General features: G+C 42.9%; 1 protein-coding gene and 1 long non-coding RNA gene across 4 annotated transcripts in view; one reads left to right on the top strand and one right to left on the bottom strand.

The window, feature by feature from the left end:
- The window catches only part of SLC10A7 (solute carrier family 10 member 7), a 286,343-nt gene extending 272,447 nt beyond the window's left edge, over positions 1 to 13,896 (bottom strand). For all 3 annotated transcript variants that reach the window (XM_006143458.3, XM_027769942.1, XM_027769943.1), the window contains exons 1-2: positions 13,576 to 13,896; positions 3,478 to 3,560 (exon numbers count right to left, since the gene is read on the bottom strand). In XM_006143458.3, the coding sequence (XP_006143520.1) occupies positions 3,478 to 3,560; positions 13,576 to 13,675 (183 nt within the window). In that variant the 5' untranslated portion in view covers positions 13,676 to 13,896. The remainder of the gene's footprint in view (positions 1 to 3,477; positions 3,561 to 13,575) is intronic.
- LOC114006902 (uncharacterized) overlaps positions 13,021 to 19,858 on the top strand; it is a 27,289-nt gene continuing 20,451 nt past the window's right edge. The window contains exon 1 of the long non-coding RNA XR_003548561.1: positions 13,021 to 13,114. This is a non-coding gene — a long non-coding RNA (uncharacterized LOC114006902). The remainder of the gene's footprint in view (positions 13,115 to 19,858) is intronic.

Here is a 19,858-nt window from a genome sequence, read left to right as displayed (position 1 = left end):
CCCATAAAATCCCAAACCACATTATTCCATGTGCATCTATGTAGAATTTAGGGCGTACATTCAAATAAGTGCCATGAATAATTGAAAAGTGGACTTTTCGTGACATTTTGTTTATTCACATATAATACAAATCGAATTCCACTAAAATAAACATGAGGAGACACTCTGCATACTGCAGTGATTATAGGAGAGTCTCACTGACAAAAATAAGAATTGCTTAAGACCAGGGCTCTGACTGGGACAAAGAAAGATTTTCATTACATACCAATTTCCCTCCAAACCCTTTTTCTGACCTTTATTTGATTCACTTTCTGATTCAGTTGTCATAGCTCTGGCTTGAAACAAGAAACATGAGCCTAATGTTTAGAATTCGCTATATTTACCATTTGGTTCTCAGGATTAAAAAGTAACTAATTTCTTGAGACCAGCAGATGGTGTATGGCTACATTGTTAGACTCCCACATGGTTGACTGCAGTTTGAATCTGGGACCCCGTGTCTTGGAAGGGTGTCTTGGAACTCACCGGGTGCATGTGTGTGAGTCCCCAGGATCCCAAGAGGAAAATGGAGGAGAGGGCATTGTGGCATGGCCATCCCTTCTAGGGGGTGAGTTCTTGCTTTCTGTCTCTCTGTCTCACTCTGACTCTTAGGTGACTGCACACATCCTATAGCAAAAATCTCTCTTTGGGGCCAACCATTGGCATAATGGCTATGTCACTGGATTCCCATGTAGTGGACCTCAGTTAGAGTCCCAGAGCCAGTGGCTTAAAACTCACTCCAGGCACATGTGCGTGTTTATCCAAGATCCCAAGAGGAGAATGGCAGAGAAGGAATTGCAGCTTGGCCATCCCCCCGAGGGGTGATTTCTTACTTCCTGTCTCTCTGCCTGATTTCTCACTTCCTGTCTCTCTGCTTGTCTTTCTGACAAGTGCACACGCAGTATAGCAAAAACCCCTTAAAAAAAAAAAAAAAAAAAAAAAGCTCTTAAAAAAAAACTAATTTTTTAATTGATTTAAAAACACAAAACCTGTATATTCTGCTCTACTCAAAATCCTTTTTCAGGCCTTGAGCCCCCTAGTCATCTCTGTTTCTAAGCATCAAGCATGGTGCTTGTTTAAATGAGTAGGTATTTGTTTAAATGAATTAACCCTGCCAGTCTAAGTGACAAATTCTCTGAAACTGGGTTTGAAATTAGCTAAGTAGAATGTCAAATTTAAAATATAACTTTATTCCAATTCAATAAGAAAATTTCAGAAATCATTTCAACAGATATTTCAAAAACTAGAAATCAACAGTCCTAAAACTGAAGATTTAGCATGGTATGTAATTTTACTATATTAGTAAAACACATTTTTGGATATATATCATTAAATCAGTGTAAGAGTAATGCCCCACAAAATGTTCAATATCAATCAAACCTAGATGGGACCAACATAAATGCTTCCAAATATACTGAAGTCAATCTGCTGTCTTCTGTAGGCAAAAATGCACCCACCATTCTAGAACTGAAGAAGATACACAAATCGTAGGTAGTCTCAGCTAAAATGCATTCAAGATTATTAACTAGAAAACAAATAAGACCACCATCTCTCCTAATTTACAAATCAGGTTAACCCAGGAAATTAGCTTGGCTTAATGATGGTTTAATATTATACACCGATGCAATCTAGGCCATCTTCAGTTAAGTGGCTTTTGAAAATGACTTAATCTTGCGTTAGTTTGAAAAGGGCCTCTGATGCAGGAAATGGCGTGGATGGTACTTAGATGCCACGATAAAGTACAGGCTCGAGGCGTTTGGGCATTAGATCCAAATTAGCTGGATGACTGGGAAGGTTGCCTAGGTGCTTACAGAAGAGGTCGGTCCTTAGAGAAATGCTGATGGCTGTGACCGTCTCCTTTCTTCAACGTCTACATCCCACAAAGTTGGCTGCTTTACAGGACGGCATTAAGTAAGAAGCTAAGGAGTGAGAGAAATCCAGTCTCTTGCCAGATTCCCCATGGCATAAGTAACAGCTGTAGCCATTAAGCAGCCACCAGGGGACGTAGTTAGAGCAACACCCCAAGTAGAAGACTGGGGTCAGGCAGCTGCGCCACAGAGACCAGAGCCAAGGCTAACAGGAAGTCCTCCAAGCAAGAATCCAGCCTCACGGCAGTGGCAAACACCTTTCTGGATCATGGTGGCCCGTATTTGAGAACCATAGTATGAGCACTCACGTGTCAATGCAAAAAGCCTGTGCCCTGTAAGCGCTAATCATGGTTTCTTCATATCAATAGTGTTGATGAAAACTGGAATTGGACCTATTTAGGAAATCCCATTTCGTATCAGGGATGTGCAGAAGAGCACCTAATCAGCAAGAATATTTACAGTTCTCCAGAAAGAAATGACTCGTTTTGGACACTACTGATTACTATAGATATCAAAAAACACCCCAACGAAAAGATTTATAACAACCTGATAGCCATAAAATACATATATTCAATACAGTTATGCTTTTTCCATGCTGCTACTGGGGGTCATCCAAGAAAGAGTTAAGTACATGTGGTCTTCAATTCGAATCAAAGGCAAGATATGATGTTAAACCACAATTTTAATATTTAAAACCATTTCTAAAAAAGAAAAAAAAATCCTCTTATAGTAAGATTTTCCCACCTACATAAGAATAAGCACGTGAGAATGATAGCTTTATGCAATTTCTTCAAAAGCAAAGGGAATTTTCTCTTCTTTTTAGGCTACTATTTGTTAGTCAAAGGATAATCATAAATCCTACTCATTCATCTCTATCTGCAAGAAATGTCTGGATTTCTTTACTTCCAAGAGAATCCCATGTTCAGTGAAAACCAGATCAGTAAATAGCATTACCTATATGTGTGCATGGAAGAGTATGACTTGAAATGAAATATAACAGTATACCTCTTAAAATATCTATTAATATTTAATAGATATTCTAGAGAAGAAAATGCTTTTAGGAAATAAAAATTAGTTAGAAGTTAGACCTAATAAGCATTGCGTGAACAGCTTGAGTCCCAAGTATAAACGATGATCCACAAAAGTTATGAAAACCTTAAAAAGGGCTAAATGTGCGTGCGCACAGTAGGCATTACTAGAGTTACCACCATCCTTTGAGGAAGTCTTAGAAGTAGATGTTTCATTTCAGTTGTCACATTAAAAACAGATTCATCATTGGTCCAGCTATGGCACTTCACTACCTAATTTTGAAGCCATATGGGAAGTCTCTGGGCTTGAATCCCAGGTCCATCTGAATGTACCTGGCATGCTTGTAGGTATGCATATGATCCTGGCCGGCTGTGGAAAGGGTCAGGGCATAGTAAGTCTTTGTCAGAGGTCCCTGTCTCCTCCTTAACCTCAACAAATAAATAGATTGAGACCAAAGCTTGACAAAAGGACCCTGATATTTCAAAAAAGTAAGTACAAGTTAAATCTTTGTCCTGTTTAATCACATTCCCCATAGGTGACATACCTCTGTTTTTAAAGACAGTCCACTGTTAAAGAATATTGTTGCAACAGCAATGTAGGATACAGTTATTTCTGGCTTCAGTGGTCCTGAAAAGAGAGGAAAGAGTTATTATTAGAAGAGAATGTTCAGGAGATAATTTGGTATGAAAGAAAAATCTACTGAAGAATAATAAAGGTACTTCGAATAGTAGTGTTGCCCCTAGACTTCTACTGTACTGAGAGAGTTAGGCATTTGCTAGGACCCAGCCTAACTCCACAGGGGGTTTTCCAGAGAGCAAGGCTGTCAATTTAGAGCTGTATCTATCCTCAGACCAGAAAAATTAAAACACACACACACACACACACACACACACACAGGAGAGGTGATAAACAACATCCTTAAATATAGGTCCCAATAATATCTACCACATATCAGTGATTACGTAACAATCAAAATACCCCCAAGCCCAAATCAACGGAAGAAATTCCCTCCTCTTTAGCAAATATATTTTTAATTGCCAGAGGGTGTGAGTACTCACCATAGAGAGACAAGAAACAGAGAGAGAGGGAAAAAGCACCCCCAATGGGGTGTGGTCACACTGCAGTCCCTTCTCCATTTCTCCATTCTGTCAGGATCTGGGGCATGTACACATCAGGGCTCGGATTCAAACTGTGGTCAGCCATATGGGATCTGCTTCTCTTAACTATGAGGCTATGGGGCTGGCCACAAATATTATTTTATTCCTTCTAGGTTATGCATGCATTCAATTATGCCCAAGAGTATTCATTCTGCCAATATTTATTGAGTACTCACTATGTGATTGAAATAATGCATATAAAGTAATTAACAATATACTGCAATGACACAGCAAAAGAAATAATTAATAGAATTGGGGCCAACGGGTGGCATGGTGATTAAGGTACTGGACTCTCACATGGCCGACAGTGGTGTGAGTCCCAGACCTGGTGACTTGCTTTCCCACTTCCCTTTCTCTCTGTCTATCTCTGGTCAAAATTTTAAAAAATAATAATAAGTAAAATAAAACAAATAATTTTTTAAAGGAAACAATTACTGGGACCAGCAATTAGTGTAATGGCTATGTTGCTGAACTTCCATGTAGTAGACCGTGGTTTGAGTCCTGGACCTGGTGGCTTAAACTCACACCGGGTGCGTGTGCATGCGTGCTCAAGATCCCCGAGAGGAGAATGGAGGAGAAGGGATTGCGGCGTGGCCATCCCCCCTGAGGGGAGGGGTGATTTCTTGCTTTCTGTCTCTCTGTCTCTCTCTTTCTGGCAAGCGCACGTGCCCTATACCAAAAAACACACAAACAAACAAAAACAAACAAACAAACAAACTTTAAAATAAATAAATAAAACAATTACTAGAATAAAGAGATAAAGAGACAGCCCACAGATTGGGAGAAAATAATTGTAAATCACACATTGAATGAAGTACTAATATCTAAAGTATATAAGGAACTCCAACTACTTAATAACCAGAACACAGCCCTATTAAACAAGAGCCAGCTGACTCTGTGGCCTAGTGGTTAAGATAACTGGACTCCACATGACTGACCACACAGATTGAGCCCAGACCCAGCAGCTAGGAGAAACATGCCAGGCACATGTGCACATATGCATGCCAAAAATGCCAAAAGGAGGGAGAAATGGATAAGAAGAAATTGCAGTGTGACCATTCCTCAAAGAGGGTACTTTCTCCTTTCCCCAGCTCTCCCTGTCTCTCTGTCTCTCTCTACAAAAACACACACCCTCTAGTAAAATAGATAAATAAATTTAAAAATGAGCAAAGGACTTGAATAGACTTTTCTCAAAAGAAGACAAGAAAACAACTAACAGGACAATGCTCAACATCTCTAATGAGCAGAGCGATGGAAATGAAAGACAACTAGGTATTGTCTAATACCTCTTAGATTGAAAATTATCAAAAAGATGAACAATAACAAGTGTGGTAAGGATGTGGAGAAAAGTGAACTCTTATACTTTGTTGATGGCATAGCAAATTAGTACAGTCATTTTACAAAACACTATAGAGGGATCTCAAAAAACTAAAACTTGGGACCAGCAGGTGGCGTGGTGGTTATGGCGCTGGACTCTCCCACATGGCCAACCGTGGTTTGAGTTCCAGACCTGGCAGCTTGCTTTCTCACTTTCCCTCTCTCTCTCTTTGTATGTCTCTCTAGTCAAATTAAAATAAATGAATGTATAAATACAAATAAATAAATTATTATTTTTTCAAAATAATAAAACTAGACTTACTTAATGACCCCACAATCCCACTACTTAAACCCAAAGAAAGTTAAATCAAAATGCAGAAGAAATGTCTGCATTTCCATGATCATTGCCTCATTAGTCACAACAGCCAAGATGGGAAATAACCTAAGGGTACAACAACAAATGGATGTATTTAACAAATGTGGGATCTATACACAATGGAATCCTACTACTCAGCCTTAAAAAATAGGAAAATGTCATTTGTGACAAATGGATGAACCTAGAAGTTACTACACTAAGTGAAATAAGCTAAGCACAGAGAGGTAAATACTGTATGATCTCTCTTACATATGAATGACAAAAAGTCAAAGTCATAGAATTCTCCAGCTAGAATTAGAGAGTAGCATGGTGGTTATTAGAGACTAGGGAGTAGGAAGGGTGTAGACAGGGGAAGGGAGATGGTCAGCAGGTGCAAAGTTTCAGTTAGATAGGAATAATAAGTTCTGATGTTCTATTGCACAGTACGGTGACTATAGTTAATAACACATTGTGTATTTTTTTTCCTTCAATTCCCAGAGGGAGTGTGCACTTGCCATAGAGTAACACAGAGAAAGAGAGACACACAGAGAAAGTACCCACAATGAGGCCGGGTAATACCAAAATCATTTCTCCATTTCTTCATCCCGTCAGGATTTTGGCATACACATGCCCAGCGTATTTTTAAGCCATAAGGGCAAGATTTTGAATCTCTCTCAGACTCATGGGATTCAGCTTCCCTAACACTAAGCTATGGGGCTAGTTCTTCATTGTGTATTTCAAAATAACTAATAGAGAGGAGTTAATTAGGCTGGCATCACCACAAACATGTTAACACTGCAAGGACCATAGGTGCCACCCTAATAGTTAAACTATCATTTGTGACAGGATTGGCCAAAGGACCTACTGTGCTATCCAAAGAACATCTTTTAAAAGGTACATCTCTGAGAAAAAAATTAATAATAATAACCATCTTATACCTGCATAGCAGAGGTTCTCCAATTTCGACCTGCCTGGAGTCTATCTAGCAATGTGTAGAACTTTATTTTAGGAATACTACTGGCATCTACTGGGTAGAGATCAGGAATTCTGCTCAACATCCTGAAAATGCAGGGCAGCCCCGCCAACAACAAATGATCACACCCAAGATGATAATGGTGCCAAGGCTGAGGAAGCCTGGTGTGTATTTGACGTCCTAACCCATTCCCTTGTACTGATTTGGGCAGTGTCCTGTGAAAATTCTTAGACTTTATTTAAAACAGGGTCTTTATGGATGTAATCAAGTTAAAATGAGGTCTTACTGGATTAAGGTGCTGACTAACCTAATAACTGGTTTTCTTACCAGAAGAGAGAAATTTGGACACAGACACACACAGAGGGAAGATGGCCACGTGAAGAGAGAGCCAAAGACTGGTGTTATATGGCCCCAACCCAGGGTTGGCAAGGATTGCTGGTCAGTAACCACCACCACATGCTAGAAGAGGCAAGGAGGGATTATTCCTCAGAACCTTTGGTGGCTCATCTTTGGTCCATCTTGACCTCAGGCTTCTAGCTTCTGCAGTGATGAGCAAATACATTCCTATCATTCTAAGCACTCGGTTAGTGGCGTTGGCTCCAGCAATCCTAGCCAACAAATGTATCCCCTTAAGTAAATCAACAGGACTACAATCATGGCTCTTCCATCGCCAGAAACTCTGCACTCTATTTACACATGGTGCTCGATAAATAGATGGAAGACCAAGTCCAGGAAAAACCACCATTCATTCGTTCAGCAACATGTCCCAAGGACCTACTATGCCTTAGGCATCCGTAGTACAACAATGAAGAAAAGAAGCAAAGGTGCCCTCAAAGCCTGCAATAAATTATTTTATATACTATTTACACAAATTATTGGCCGAGATGTGAGAGGAGGGAGCAAACGGGAGAAGGCGAGCGCCAAAGGCAATGTGTTTGGGGACAGCAGAGTGTTCAGACTTTTAAAAAGAGGCTCATTATTTTCACACGTGAGTGAGTCTGTCTTCTGCAGTTCATACTTAGAACTCATATTTCTTCGGCAGCAGAGGAGGGTGATTCAGGAGCAGATTTGAAGTCAAGGAATCTGGCTTATTTTGGAAATAGATGACTGCTAGGAATTTTTAATACCCTGATGTATGTGTGTGCGTGTGTGTGTTTTAAATCATCTTTTTTTAAGTCTTTATTTCCTCCGTAAGCAGCAGAAAGGGAAAGAATGATGAGAGACAGTCACCAGGGTCATCGGGGTCTCCACTCTGTGATCTACCCCCAGCCTCAACCAGCCCTAGATCATGGGCATGCATTCCTCTGGCATGTTTAGTCAAGGCTTACATTCATAACCCTCCCCTGTGGGTCAGCCTTACAGTGTACATAAAAACATCCATGTCTTTAAAGCATGTCGCTTTTATCTTCTTCCAATCCCCTGCTTTCCATGAGCCCTTACTCTTGTCCATTATAATTGTATCCACCACGGGGCCTCCAGATTTTCTGTGTAGGTGGGGTTAGGTAGCAATATGGTTTCAAATGTGAGCCAGGAGGCATGTTGAAAGATGCATCTCTGTAGCAAGCAAGTGGTGTTTATTTGGATAGCATGTCTCTCTGGGGTAGCTGAAGCATGTACTGCAATCCACCAACAGCTTTACTTTTTTAAGATGCTAACTCTTGGGGCCAGCAGATGGTGTAATGGTTAGGTTGCTGGACTCCTACATAGTAAACTGTGGTTCAAGTCCTGGACCCAGCAGCTTAAAACTCACACCAGGCACATGTGCATGCATGCCCAAGATCCTGAGAGGAGAACGGAGGAGAAGGGACTGTGGTATGGCCAACCCTCTCGCCTGGGAGGTGATTTCTCACCTTCTTTCTCTCTCTCTCTCTCTCTCGCAAGTACACACACTCTGTAGCAAAAAAATATCTCTCAATTAAAAAAGAAACTTAAAAATAAAGAAGCTAACTCTTCTTATGCCTCACACCTACATAGAAGGAGGTCTTCAAAAAGTTCACAGAATACGTACTATGAAGAAACCACATGTGGATTTCAAAATGTTTTGCACTAAATGAATTTGTACTTTAATTTTTCCACTTAGTTTTTAATTCTCCTCATGCATAAAGACACATAACTATTGACTAATTGACCTAATTCAGTAGAGTAATTCCTGATAGGGTATCCTGTTCTTTGTATTAGGCACACAGCAAAATAACTCTAATCCACAAAAGAACACAGTGAAGATATTCCAGGGCTACCAACAGCGTAAGGAGGAAAGAAAAATTCATTTTGATTTAGAGAAACCAGAGAGAGGCATAATCAACTGAGAGGCTAAGAGACTGCCTAAATTGGAAATGCAGAACTAGCAGTCACCCAGGACTACAATAAAACAGTGGTAAATATTTGCATATAGGTGAGAGTTGGAACTGAGATATAAAAAAAATGGTATTTGCTCCCTCCCAAAGCTACACCTAGTCATTAAAGTGGAATGGAAAAGCACAATCAAAATTAGTCAGAAATACAAAAACAAAAGCAAGCAGCAGCAAATTTTGGCTCCAAATTCTATGCCTTATCATTGGAAGCAAGAGAGAAAATGTCTTGGAATACGTAAGAATGCAAGGAGCTATTATCATGCCATAAAAGCCACTGATCACCAAAGTAAATTTCACTTTCACACCTCATCTAAAGTATTCTGAGATAGTCATGCAAACATACTTCAGCTTATACCCTATTCCAGGTTGTTTTCAATGGGAAAACAAAGCACTTTCCTTTTAGAATTACTGCCTTATCAACAGCAATCATTGAAGCCTGCAGGTGGAAATGAGAAATGTACTCTGTATTTCTAAAGAAGGAAACTTTTCTCTCCCTGAGAAAGAATAGCACAGTGTTGAACTCTACTCATCAACACCTCAGAACCGGCATGTTACATCTACTATGGCTTTTTATTTTCAACTTTCTTCTATAAATTTAAATATGAAATGGAACAGTAAAAAACAAACAAGCAAAAACAGTGAACTAAAAATTCAGTGATCTAAGCTATAAGTATCTGTTATGCTTTTTCCCAATTATAAAGTCATTCAACTTCTCTAATTTTAGGATTCCCCAATCTACTCATGTCCTGCCATACTAACTTAAAAATGGCCACAGATATATTTTTAAGGGAAGTCAGAAGATGCAGAAGTGCGATTCTTTTTTTCTTTATTGTCAGAGGATATGTGTGCCCACCAGAAAGAATTAGAAAGAGAAAGAGAGAGAGAGAGAAAGCAATCCACATAGGCATGGCCACACCACAATCCCTTCTCCTTCACCTTTTCTCCCATCAGGATGTTGGGCACACATGCACTCCGTAACTATGATAGTTTAAGTGCGGACGTCTCACATTTTAAAATAGAATTTAGTCACTAAGTTATTAATCTAGGTAAAGGAGAAGTAGCATCTTAACAAATTGAAAACTACCAAAACTTTGCCTATTTAAAAGACTGTTTAGAAAATTGTTCAACTTGGGACCAGCCGAGGGCATAACGGCTACGTTGCTCCCATATAGTCAACCATGGTTCCAGTCCAAAATTTGGAGGCTTTAATTTCCCGCCAGGCGCATGCGCGTGCGTGCCCAAGATCCCAAGAGGAGAATGGAGGAGAAGGGAATGCGGAGTGGCCATGCCCCCTGGGGGGATGATTTCTTGCTATCTGTCTCTCCAGGGAGTGCACGTACCTTACAGCAAAAATCTCTCTCAAAAAAAGAAAAGAAAATTGTTCAACTGAAAATTGTCCAGTTGATATGAATGCATTGAAAATCATTTTCCGGGCCGGTTGGTGGTGTGGTACTTAAGGGAATCAGATCTCACACAGTCAATTCCCCAGTTTGAGTCCTGAGACTGGAGGCCTGAACAACACTCTGTGCACGTGTGTGTGCCCAAAACCCTGACAGGGAGGAGAAATGGAGGAGAAAGGATGATGGCAGACCGTTCCCCATAGGAGGTGCTTTCTCATTCCCGCCAAACTCTGTCTGTCTGGCAAAAAAGAAAAAAAGTTAACAATCATTTTCTCAGTATACAAAGCCTGTACACAGAAACTTGTGACAAAAAGTCACAGGCCAAAAAGTACATTAGACTATTCTAAAGAGCAGGATAAGACAAACATGTTCAGCAGCCAGCCCTCTCCTTGTTCCTGGATATTTACTGTTTGAACTAGTACGTGAAGGCGTCATCTGGTACTACAGGGGGGTTTCTTTGTATTTAAGAGGTTTTACAAATGGGAAGTCAATAAAGATCAACATAAGTATCAAGAACACAATCTGACAGTGTGTACAGGAAATCACAAAGTTTAACTTTGTTTTCAGAAAAAGTAACTTTCAGACCTAGAGGAGGAAATCATACAAGACCACCGCTGTTCAATATTGGTTGATTTTGTTGAGCCAGCAGGTAGTGTGGTGCTAAAGGTGCTGGATTCCCACATGGCCGACTGTGGTTTGAGTCCCAGACCAGGCAGCTTGAAAATCATGATGAATAAATACATAAATGTTTCATACATAAATATGTACATACACACACACACATATGTATCTATATAGTTGAATGTATAGATATGCATATTCTGTATATATATTTATATATACATATGTATGTGTATGTATGTGTGTGTGCATATATATATACACACACATACAGTATATATATATATATGGAATTGGGGGCCAGCAGGTGGTGCCGGACTCAGACTAGTGAAAATGAGAAATGATATTTGAGATACAATAATGTACCAAAATGCCAATAATCAGAGTCCAAGGGAACAAATACTACTACAGAATTTTAGTCAGCTTTAGTGGTAATGCTTAGGTCACATGGAAAGATTCCAGGTTCAAGTCTTGATGTCTCTATATACAAGGAGTACATATATGCACCGGTGACCCAGGCTGACTGAGGCTGTAATATGATTGAGGGATAAAGACTTTGTGGAAGGGACCAGCAGATGGCATAATGGTTATGTCACTGAACTTCCATGTATTCAGCCGGTTCGAGTCCTGGACCCGGTAGCTTAGAACTCACATTAGGCGCCTGTGTGTGCATACCCAATATCCCAAGAGGAAAATGGAGGAGAAGGGATTGAGGTGTGGCCATCCCCCCCGAGGGGTGATTTCTCGCTTTCTGTCTCTCTGTGTGTCTCTCTCTCTCTGTCCGGCAAGGGTAGGCACCCTGTAGCAAAAATCTCTCAAAAAAAAAACCCTAGAAACAAAAAAACACTTCTGCCTCTCTTTTTCTTCATCCTTTCTCTCATGACAGAAATAAATAAAAAGCAAACAAAGATTACATAATCTATCTTATATATGACTTTTCAGGAAGCTCTAGAGAAATGATTAGATTCTATCACCTTCCTTCCCATGGAGTAATAAGGGATTTCGCCAAACCTAGCCCTGCAGATTTAACCTTAAAGATCACACTCAATTTCACCCCAAACTGAGTGAATAAAAGATCTAACACTAGAAGCGATAATTAATGAGGTATGCATTACAGATCACCACTAAGATATTCTAGTTCTTACTATTCAGTGAGCTCCAGGGACAGAAGGGGAATCCTCTTTTGACAGAACCTGAAATACCAGGCATCACAAGAATTTCCCAAAAGCTCACAGAGAAGGCACGTCAAAGAAGAAATGAATATCTTCAGACAGAGACCCAGGAGGAACAACAGCTTCATTCTCAGTTAAATATATTTTTTGTACTGAGTTGACTATGGAAAGAAAAAATAATTTAACGAAAAAAGCTTTAATTGCCACCACCTTTCTTTAAATAGTTCCTTTCCAATTATTCCTAGAAGCTACTTCTACATGAAAAAATTGAGAGCGGAGAGAAGGAACCCTGTTCTTCTGAGAGATCATTTCTTTCGCTTCCATCATGTGTTAGCAAAAAGGAACAAATAATTCCAAATATCCTCCTGAGCACATCCTACCATGAAGAGAGTGTGTGTCCACTTCTGTCCTTACACGTCCTTCTGGCATGACTTACATGCATTAAGCCTGCCAGTGAACTGGGAAACTGACCAACAAGGTCAAAAAGAATGAATTGAAAAAAGTCAATTCATGTCTAAGAAATGTAGGACAAGACTGTCAAAGGGTGGGGAGGGAGGTGCTTAAAGGCATATTTCCAGTGCCCCCACCAAGACACGCCCTCCGAACGACAAAGCCCCCAGTATTCCGAGATTTAAGAATGTTTTCGGCCCATCTACCTTTCCTTGCCAAAATACACACTGCCCATAGCCTAGCCCAGCGTGCAGGAGCTGAGCCCGAGCAGCACACGGAAGTAGCTCCTGTAATGAAGGAGTGCAACGTGTCAGTCGGCTTGGGAGTTTCTGGAGCGGCAGCAAACGCAGCAAATCATCCCTCTCCAACGTGTGGGCCACCAAATGTGAGCTGGGGGCGGGGGATGTCCTTTTCCATTATTTAGTTTTTTTTTTTAAAAAAAAAACGTGGGAAAGGAGGACTTGAAAACAGACTAAAGAATGAGGTCCACTCCCAGGGAGATAAGGAACTCCTGGCAACGTAGAGTCCCTAGGGATAGGATGCTACTTTGCAGGCTAGAGTAAGTTTCCTTCTCTGTAACCTCACTCTTGGACACAGGGAGTCCTTGATTGTTCGCGTCAAAGGCGACCCGCGCTCAAATGCCTTTGCCCGGTTCCTAATGGCAAGTCCCCTCTGAGGTTAGCAAATGGGGAAATCAGCGGAGGAGCCAAAGGGGACCCGCCGGAATGCTCCGTGTCCCCGGGAGGCGCAGGCACTGGCCAGTTAGGGTCGCCCCTCCTTCCCGAGACTCGCAGCGGAGTTGGGAAGTGGGAACCCCTGGGGAGCGGGCGGCGGCGCGGCACTTACCCCCGTTCACCCCTATGGACGGCTGCAGCTTGGCTCCGGCGATCGCCAGCACGATCCCGACCATGAACCATTCTTTCCTCATTCTCTCCAGCAGCCTCATGTTTGTTAGGGTGGGTGCGTTTTGTTTATTTGTTTGGTTTTTTCTCTTTCCAAGCTGCGAGCGCTTAATCCCCGGGGCGTCTCCACACTTTCCGCGGTCCCTCCAGACATGCAGCAGAGCAAGTCAAATTGCCACTTGTAAACTAAAGACCAGGGGGTTGCTCCGGCGGCTTTGAGGAGGGCTGGGAGTAGTAGTATCCAGTGACAGGAAAGTCTCACTGAGCGCCGCCATCACTACCACGCACCACCTAATAGGCGCGCATCTCGCCCCCTGCAGCTCCGGCAGTGGCTCCCACGCGCGGATGCTCTGAAAGGGCTACTCGGGCCAGGCAAGCAGGAGAGAGCGATCGGAGGAGAGAGGGTGGCCATAAGCGTCTTAAGGCGCCACGGCCAGCCAGTCTTGTCGAGGGTCCCGTTCCAACAAGCCTTGAGCCTCAGCCGCCCGCCGGCCTGGGGCACATGCCCACCGGGAATCTCTCGGTTGCTCCGCCAGGAGCCCGCGGAAGGGCCGGCATGCGGGTAGAGCAGGGATTCCTCTGCTGGGTCTGCGGGATTCCTCTCCTGGGTCTGCGGGGGCGGGGAGCAGGGTTTCCTGCGGCGCGCTTCTTCTAGCCATTACGACGCTTCCAGGACGCCAGGGTTGACGCGTGCGCGGCGAGACCGGGAGGCAGTCCACCGGCTCCAGATCCCCAGTTTGAGCTGCTGCTAGACGCGCGTGGCGCTCGACGCGGGAAAGCGGCTCCCGGGGGCGGGAAGCTTGAGCCCCGAGTTGGAGCTGGGGAGTATTGAACCCTGGACACTGAGCAGACAAACAAATTCGCAGGATCCTCGCCTTCCAGCGCCCACTGCAGTGGGAGGAAGGCGGGCCAGACCCCCTCCCGGGTCAGCCCTGCACCCGGCCTGGTTTGACTGCTAGGGTGCCCGCAGAGCTTCCTTGGGGGGTGCGAAGGGCTCAAAGCCGCACCCCACCGACAAAGCTCCCCGAGTGCAGAATGGGGTCTGAGCTGGGGAGTCCGGAGGGCGCGCGGGGTCGTCTCTTCCTTGACCCCCAGGCCCGCCTAGACCCCTGGACGGATCTGGACAGGGGATCAGGGACCTGGCGAGGGGTGAGGGGTCTGTCCCCCGCTGCCCTTCCCCGGGTGCCAAGTTATCTCTCTTCAGTTTCTCCTTTGAACTGTTGCCTGGCGACCAGTGACTCTGGTAGTTTCACGAATGCACTTTCCACAGGTAGACCTTAGGGCAGCACCAACTCCTCCCTGTTAAATCTTCCAAATAAAGAGAAAAAGACAACATTCTGTGACATTCTGGAGTATTCTGGCATCTGAAATTTAAATGGCACTTAAGGTTTGGGAGGGATTGTTTCCTAGTGCCAGACTTTAATTCTTAATTTATTCCAAGCTTGAAAGAGACTCATCCTGTAATTTACGCTGCGTAGTTAGCTTTATCTTCGTATGACGTGACTTGCTCTCCAAACTAAACTGCTTTAAGCAGTTGTGCTAGCAGTTGTAGGTTACACGTACGGAGTGTCAGCTAATGATACATCAGGCAGCATAAAGAAAAGTTAATCTCAAGATAAAAAGAACTTAATCGAGAGACACTGATGACATTAAACAATTTACCCTGAAAAGAGAGAAACGCATGCGGTGTGATAAACTCTGATGTTAATTATCAGGCAGTCAGGAAATAAGCGAAGATACATGAAAGATAGTTTACAACACAATTATTTTCCTATAGTAATTTCTCTCTAGCTTAAAGAATCATACATCTCAGTCACCAAAGGGAGGCTGTTGTACTAACAGAGCACTAAACACCATGTTTACAGAAATCCAGTCAGTTAAACTTTATGGCTGTTTACAAATTCCTATGTACTAAGAAAGCTTTGATCTGTTTAGAGCAAAAGCTAATCCATGAAAAGACATTTTTGTTTTGTTTTTTGTTTTATTCCCTTTTTGCTGTAGAGTGCATATGCTCACCTGAGAGAGACAGAGAGAGGTAGACAATGAGCAATCGCTCTGTAGGGGGGATGGCCATTCCGCAGTCCCTTCTCCTCCATTCTTCTCTTGGGATGTTGGGCATGCGTGTACATGTGGCTAGTGTATTTTTCAAGCCAAGGGGTCTGAAACTCAGACCATGTAGTTGGGCATGTGAGATCCAGCCACCTTAACCTCCATGTCACCTGCTGGCTGGCCTTTTGTTTTGGTTTTAATGATACTAAAAGGAAAGGAATGCAGTACACTGTGAATTCTGTGCTGTTAAAGCTTGTATTAGTTTGCCGCAGCTGCTGTAACAAAACTGGATGGCTACAAACAACAGAAATTTATTTGCATGGTCTGGAGGCCAGAAGTTCAAGATGTTTGTAGGATCTCACTCCTTCTGAAGGCTCTCTGGGAGAATTCTTCCAGTTTCTGGTGACTGCATTCATTGGCTTGTGGTTATAGTGCTCCAATTTCTGCCTCTTCACATCACATTCTCCCTTGTGTATCTGTCTAGTGGCCAGATCAGTCTCTGCATTCATCTTCACATTGTTCCTCCTCTGCCACTCTGCCTTCTTCTCTTTATAAAGACACTTGTCATTGGATTTAGGACCCATCTGGATAATCCAGAATGGTCTCATCTAGAGATCTTTAATAATATCTTTTAAAATCCCTTTTCCAAAGTAGTTCATTATGCTGTGTTCAATAGTATCCTTCAAAGATTCACCTCCTGGAGCCCCAGAATTTTACCTCAGTTGGAAATCACATCTTTGCAGATGTAATTAGTTAAAATGAGGTAAGATGGGATTAAGGTGGATCTTAAATTCAGTGACTGGTATCCTAATAAGAAGGCCATGTGGATTCACACACGGCCAACCACAGTTCGAGTCCCAGACCCAGTGAGTCAGGCCAGACGCATGTGCCTGTGTGCCCAAGATCCCAGGAGGAAAATGGAGAAGAAGGGATTGCAGTGTGGCCACCCCCTCTGGGGAGTGATTTCTCATTTTCCTCTCACTGTCTCTTTCTCTCTCTCACGCACATGTACCCAGCATGAGTTTTAAGCTGCTGGGTCTGGGACTCGAACTGCACTCAATTACTTGGAAGTCCAGTGACATAACCATGATGCCATCTGCTGATCCCCATCTTTGTGTTTTGAACAAATACTGTGCCTCCATTGTATGCTAGACATGTTTCAGGTGCTGGACATTCGATAGTGAAAAAAAAAAAAAAAAAAACCTCCCACAGAGTTTATAATCCAGTGGAGGAAATGGATGTAAGCAATTTGGAATTTGTAGATTGAAAAGAGTAGGCTAGGGGGTCAGAGGTGACAAGGTGGTTAAGACACTGGACTACCACATGGCCGACAGTGGTTTGAGTCCCATACCTGGCAGCTTGCTTTCTAACCATCTCTCTCTCTCTCTAGTGAGCGCATGTGTCCTATAACAAATTTTTAAAATAATAATAATAAATAAATAAAAACAAATAAATAATTCTTTTTTTAAAAAAAAGGAAAAGAAAAGAGCAGATATTGTGAGTTAGCTAGATTGGAGAAAGTGTCCCTGATAGCTGAAGAAGGAACAGACAGGCAGGTGAGAGAAGGCTGTAACTCAGGGAAGGGAGAGCTGGACACTCCGTGGAACTGGAAGACCATGGTGAGCAGACCAGTTCAGAGCAGTGGGAAAGGTGGGGGGCTGGACAGGACACAGATCTACGTGAAATCTCTCATGTTGTCATAAAGGACTTAGAAGTTATGCAGTATCATAGAAAGCCACTAAAGGATTTTAAACTAGCAAGTAACATGCCCAATTTTGTTAACGTGATTTTTAAATGTATATAGCATTGAGGTTTACTTTTTTTCTCTTTAAATTTGCTATATGGTGCATGTGTTCACTGGAGATAGACGGGGTAGGGAGAATGAGAAAGTACCTCCCAGGGGTTTGGCCACAATCTCTTCATCTCCATTCACTCTGGACTCTGGGCATGCATGCACATGTGCCCAGTGTGTTTTTCAAGCCACTGGGTCCAGGACTCAAACTGAATAGTCAGTCATGTGGGGTCCAGCCACCTCAACCATTACACTATATATTTTTAAAGTTTATTTATTTCTTCCATGAGTGAGTGAGAAAGGGAGAGAGATACACCTTCGATGAGGTCTTGATGCCATAGTCCACCCCCAGCCCCAGCAGCCCCGACTGTGCACTCTTACCACATGTGCATGAGAACATGCCTGGATACAAACTGGAACCTTCCCTGTGGGTCAGCCTCGCAGAGCATTGTGTATGACCTCTGTGCTACCACAAGGCCCCGAGGAGATTATTTCAGAAACAACCTATGGACAAATCGTTCATAAAGAAATAACTAAGACAATGGAACTGGAAAACACAATCAGTCTAAAAACTGTTAAGCAGGGAGAATCAAAAATAAATTACCATTAAAATATAGGGGAACAGAAGGGAAGTCTAAAATGACTCCCAGCGATCTGTCCCATTCCCTCAACCAGAAAAGCTTCACAAAGTTGTTTTGGGGAAGGATCTTAATTTCAGTTTGTACAGCTTGAGTTCAGAGTCCACTGGGGCATGTCAAGAGAGCTGTCCGGGGTGCAGGTAAATAAAGGTTCATTTCATGAGAACGGGATCGGCTCACAAGGGAGCTCTGGGATTCTTCCAGCAACTGTAGGGGTTGTTGATTTTGCAAAATGTAGTAGATGTCTGCTTTTTGATAGTTTGCTAGAGGGTACTTACACTTGCTGGAGGGGACAGAAGAGAGAAAGCACCCCTTATGGGGGATGGTCATACCACAATCCCTTCTCCTCCATTCTCCTCTCAGGATACTGGGCACTGGGCACAAATGTCCAGTATGTTTTTCAAAGCCACTAGGTCTGGGACTTGAACCTCACAGTCAGTAGTGTGAGATCCAGCAGCCTTAACCACCACACCACCAACCGATCTGATATCTACATTTTTTTTTCTTTTTTTTTGAGAAGTTTTTGCTATAGGGCATGTGCGCTCGCCAGAAAGACAGAGAGAGACAGAGAGACAGAAAGCAAGAAATCACCCCCCCTCCCAGGGGGGATGGCCATGCCACAATTCCTTCTCTATTCTCCTCTCAGGATCTTGGGCACGCATGCACACGCGCCCGGCGTGAATTTAAGCCACCAGGTCTGGGATTCAAACCGCGGTCGACTACATGGGAGTCCAGCGACATAGCCATTGTGCTAACTGCTGGTCCCCTGATATCTACATTTTAACCCTTGTTACTTACACTGGCTTCTTCGTGTCTCTGAAGATGGTTCGTTTACTTATTTGTAATATTTATGAACAGTCACTGTTGCCAAAAGCAAGTATTCCTGTGTCTGTTCTCAAAGAGTTTAATAAAATGGTGCTAGGAATGCTGTCTCATTGGGCTGCTGAAAAGATGAAATGGGATAGTATGTTTACATTTTCCTGCATGATATACATACTCACGCATTTATTCTGCAAATAGCTATCGAGCTTCTGCTGTCTACTAGGTACTAGTATAGATACTGGGTTTAGGAGGAAAAGGAAGAGTCAAAGGTCCAGCTTTCCTGCTGTGTTCTGACGACATAAAGAAGGAAAATAACAAGTAGTAATAAGGCCACGGTGTAAATAAAAAAGGTCACATACAGTGGCGAAGGGGTGACTTTAATTAGTCAGGGACAGCATCTTAATCAGTTTGGGTTGCAACAAGTTATCATAGACTGGGGTATCTTTTTTTTTTTTTTCTTTTTGGAGAGGTTTTTGCTATAGGGCATGTGTGCTCGCCAGAAAGACAGAGAGAGACAGAGACAGAAACTGGAGTGGGGGGGTGATTTCTTCTCCTCCATTCTCTCGGGATCTTGGGCACACACGCACATGTGCCCGATGTGAGTTTAAGCCACCAGGTCGGGAACTCAAACCGTGGTTGAGTCCAGCAACATGGGAGTCCAGTGACATAGCCATTACACCAACTGCTGGTCCCAAGACTAGGATATCTTAAGAACCTTATGTGTCTTACAACTCTGGAAACTGAGAAGTCCAAGATCAACATGCCCACAGATGTGTGTCTGGTGAGAATCCACTTCCTGGTTTGCAGGTGGCCATCTTGCTATGTCTCACATGGCGAAGAACAGAGAGAAAGAGCAGGCCCTGGTGTCTCTTATAAGGGCATTAATCCCATCTGAGGGCCCCACCCTCATGACCTAGTTATCTCCC

This window comes from Tupaia chinensis, unplaced genomic scaffold, assembly GCF_000334495.1.
Source record: "Tupaia chinensis unplaced genomic scaffold, TupChi_1.0 Scaffold000098_3, whole genome shotgun sequence".
NCBI classification, from domain to species: Eukaryota; Metazoa; Chordata; class Mammalia; order Scandentia; family Tupaiidae; genus Tupaia; species Tupaia belangeri.
This window is presented reverse-complemented; position numbering and strand designations above follow the sequence as displayed.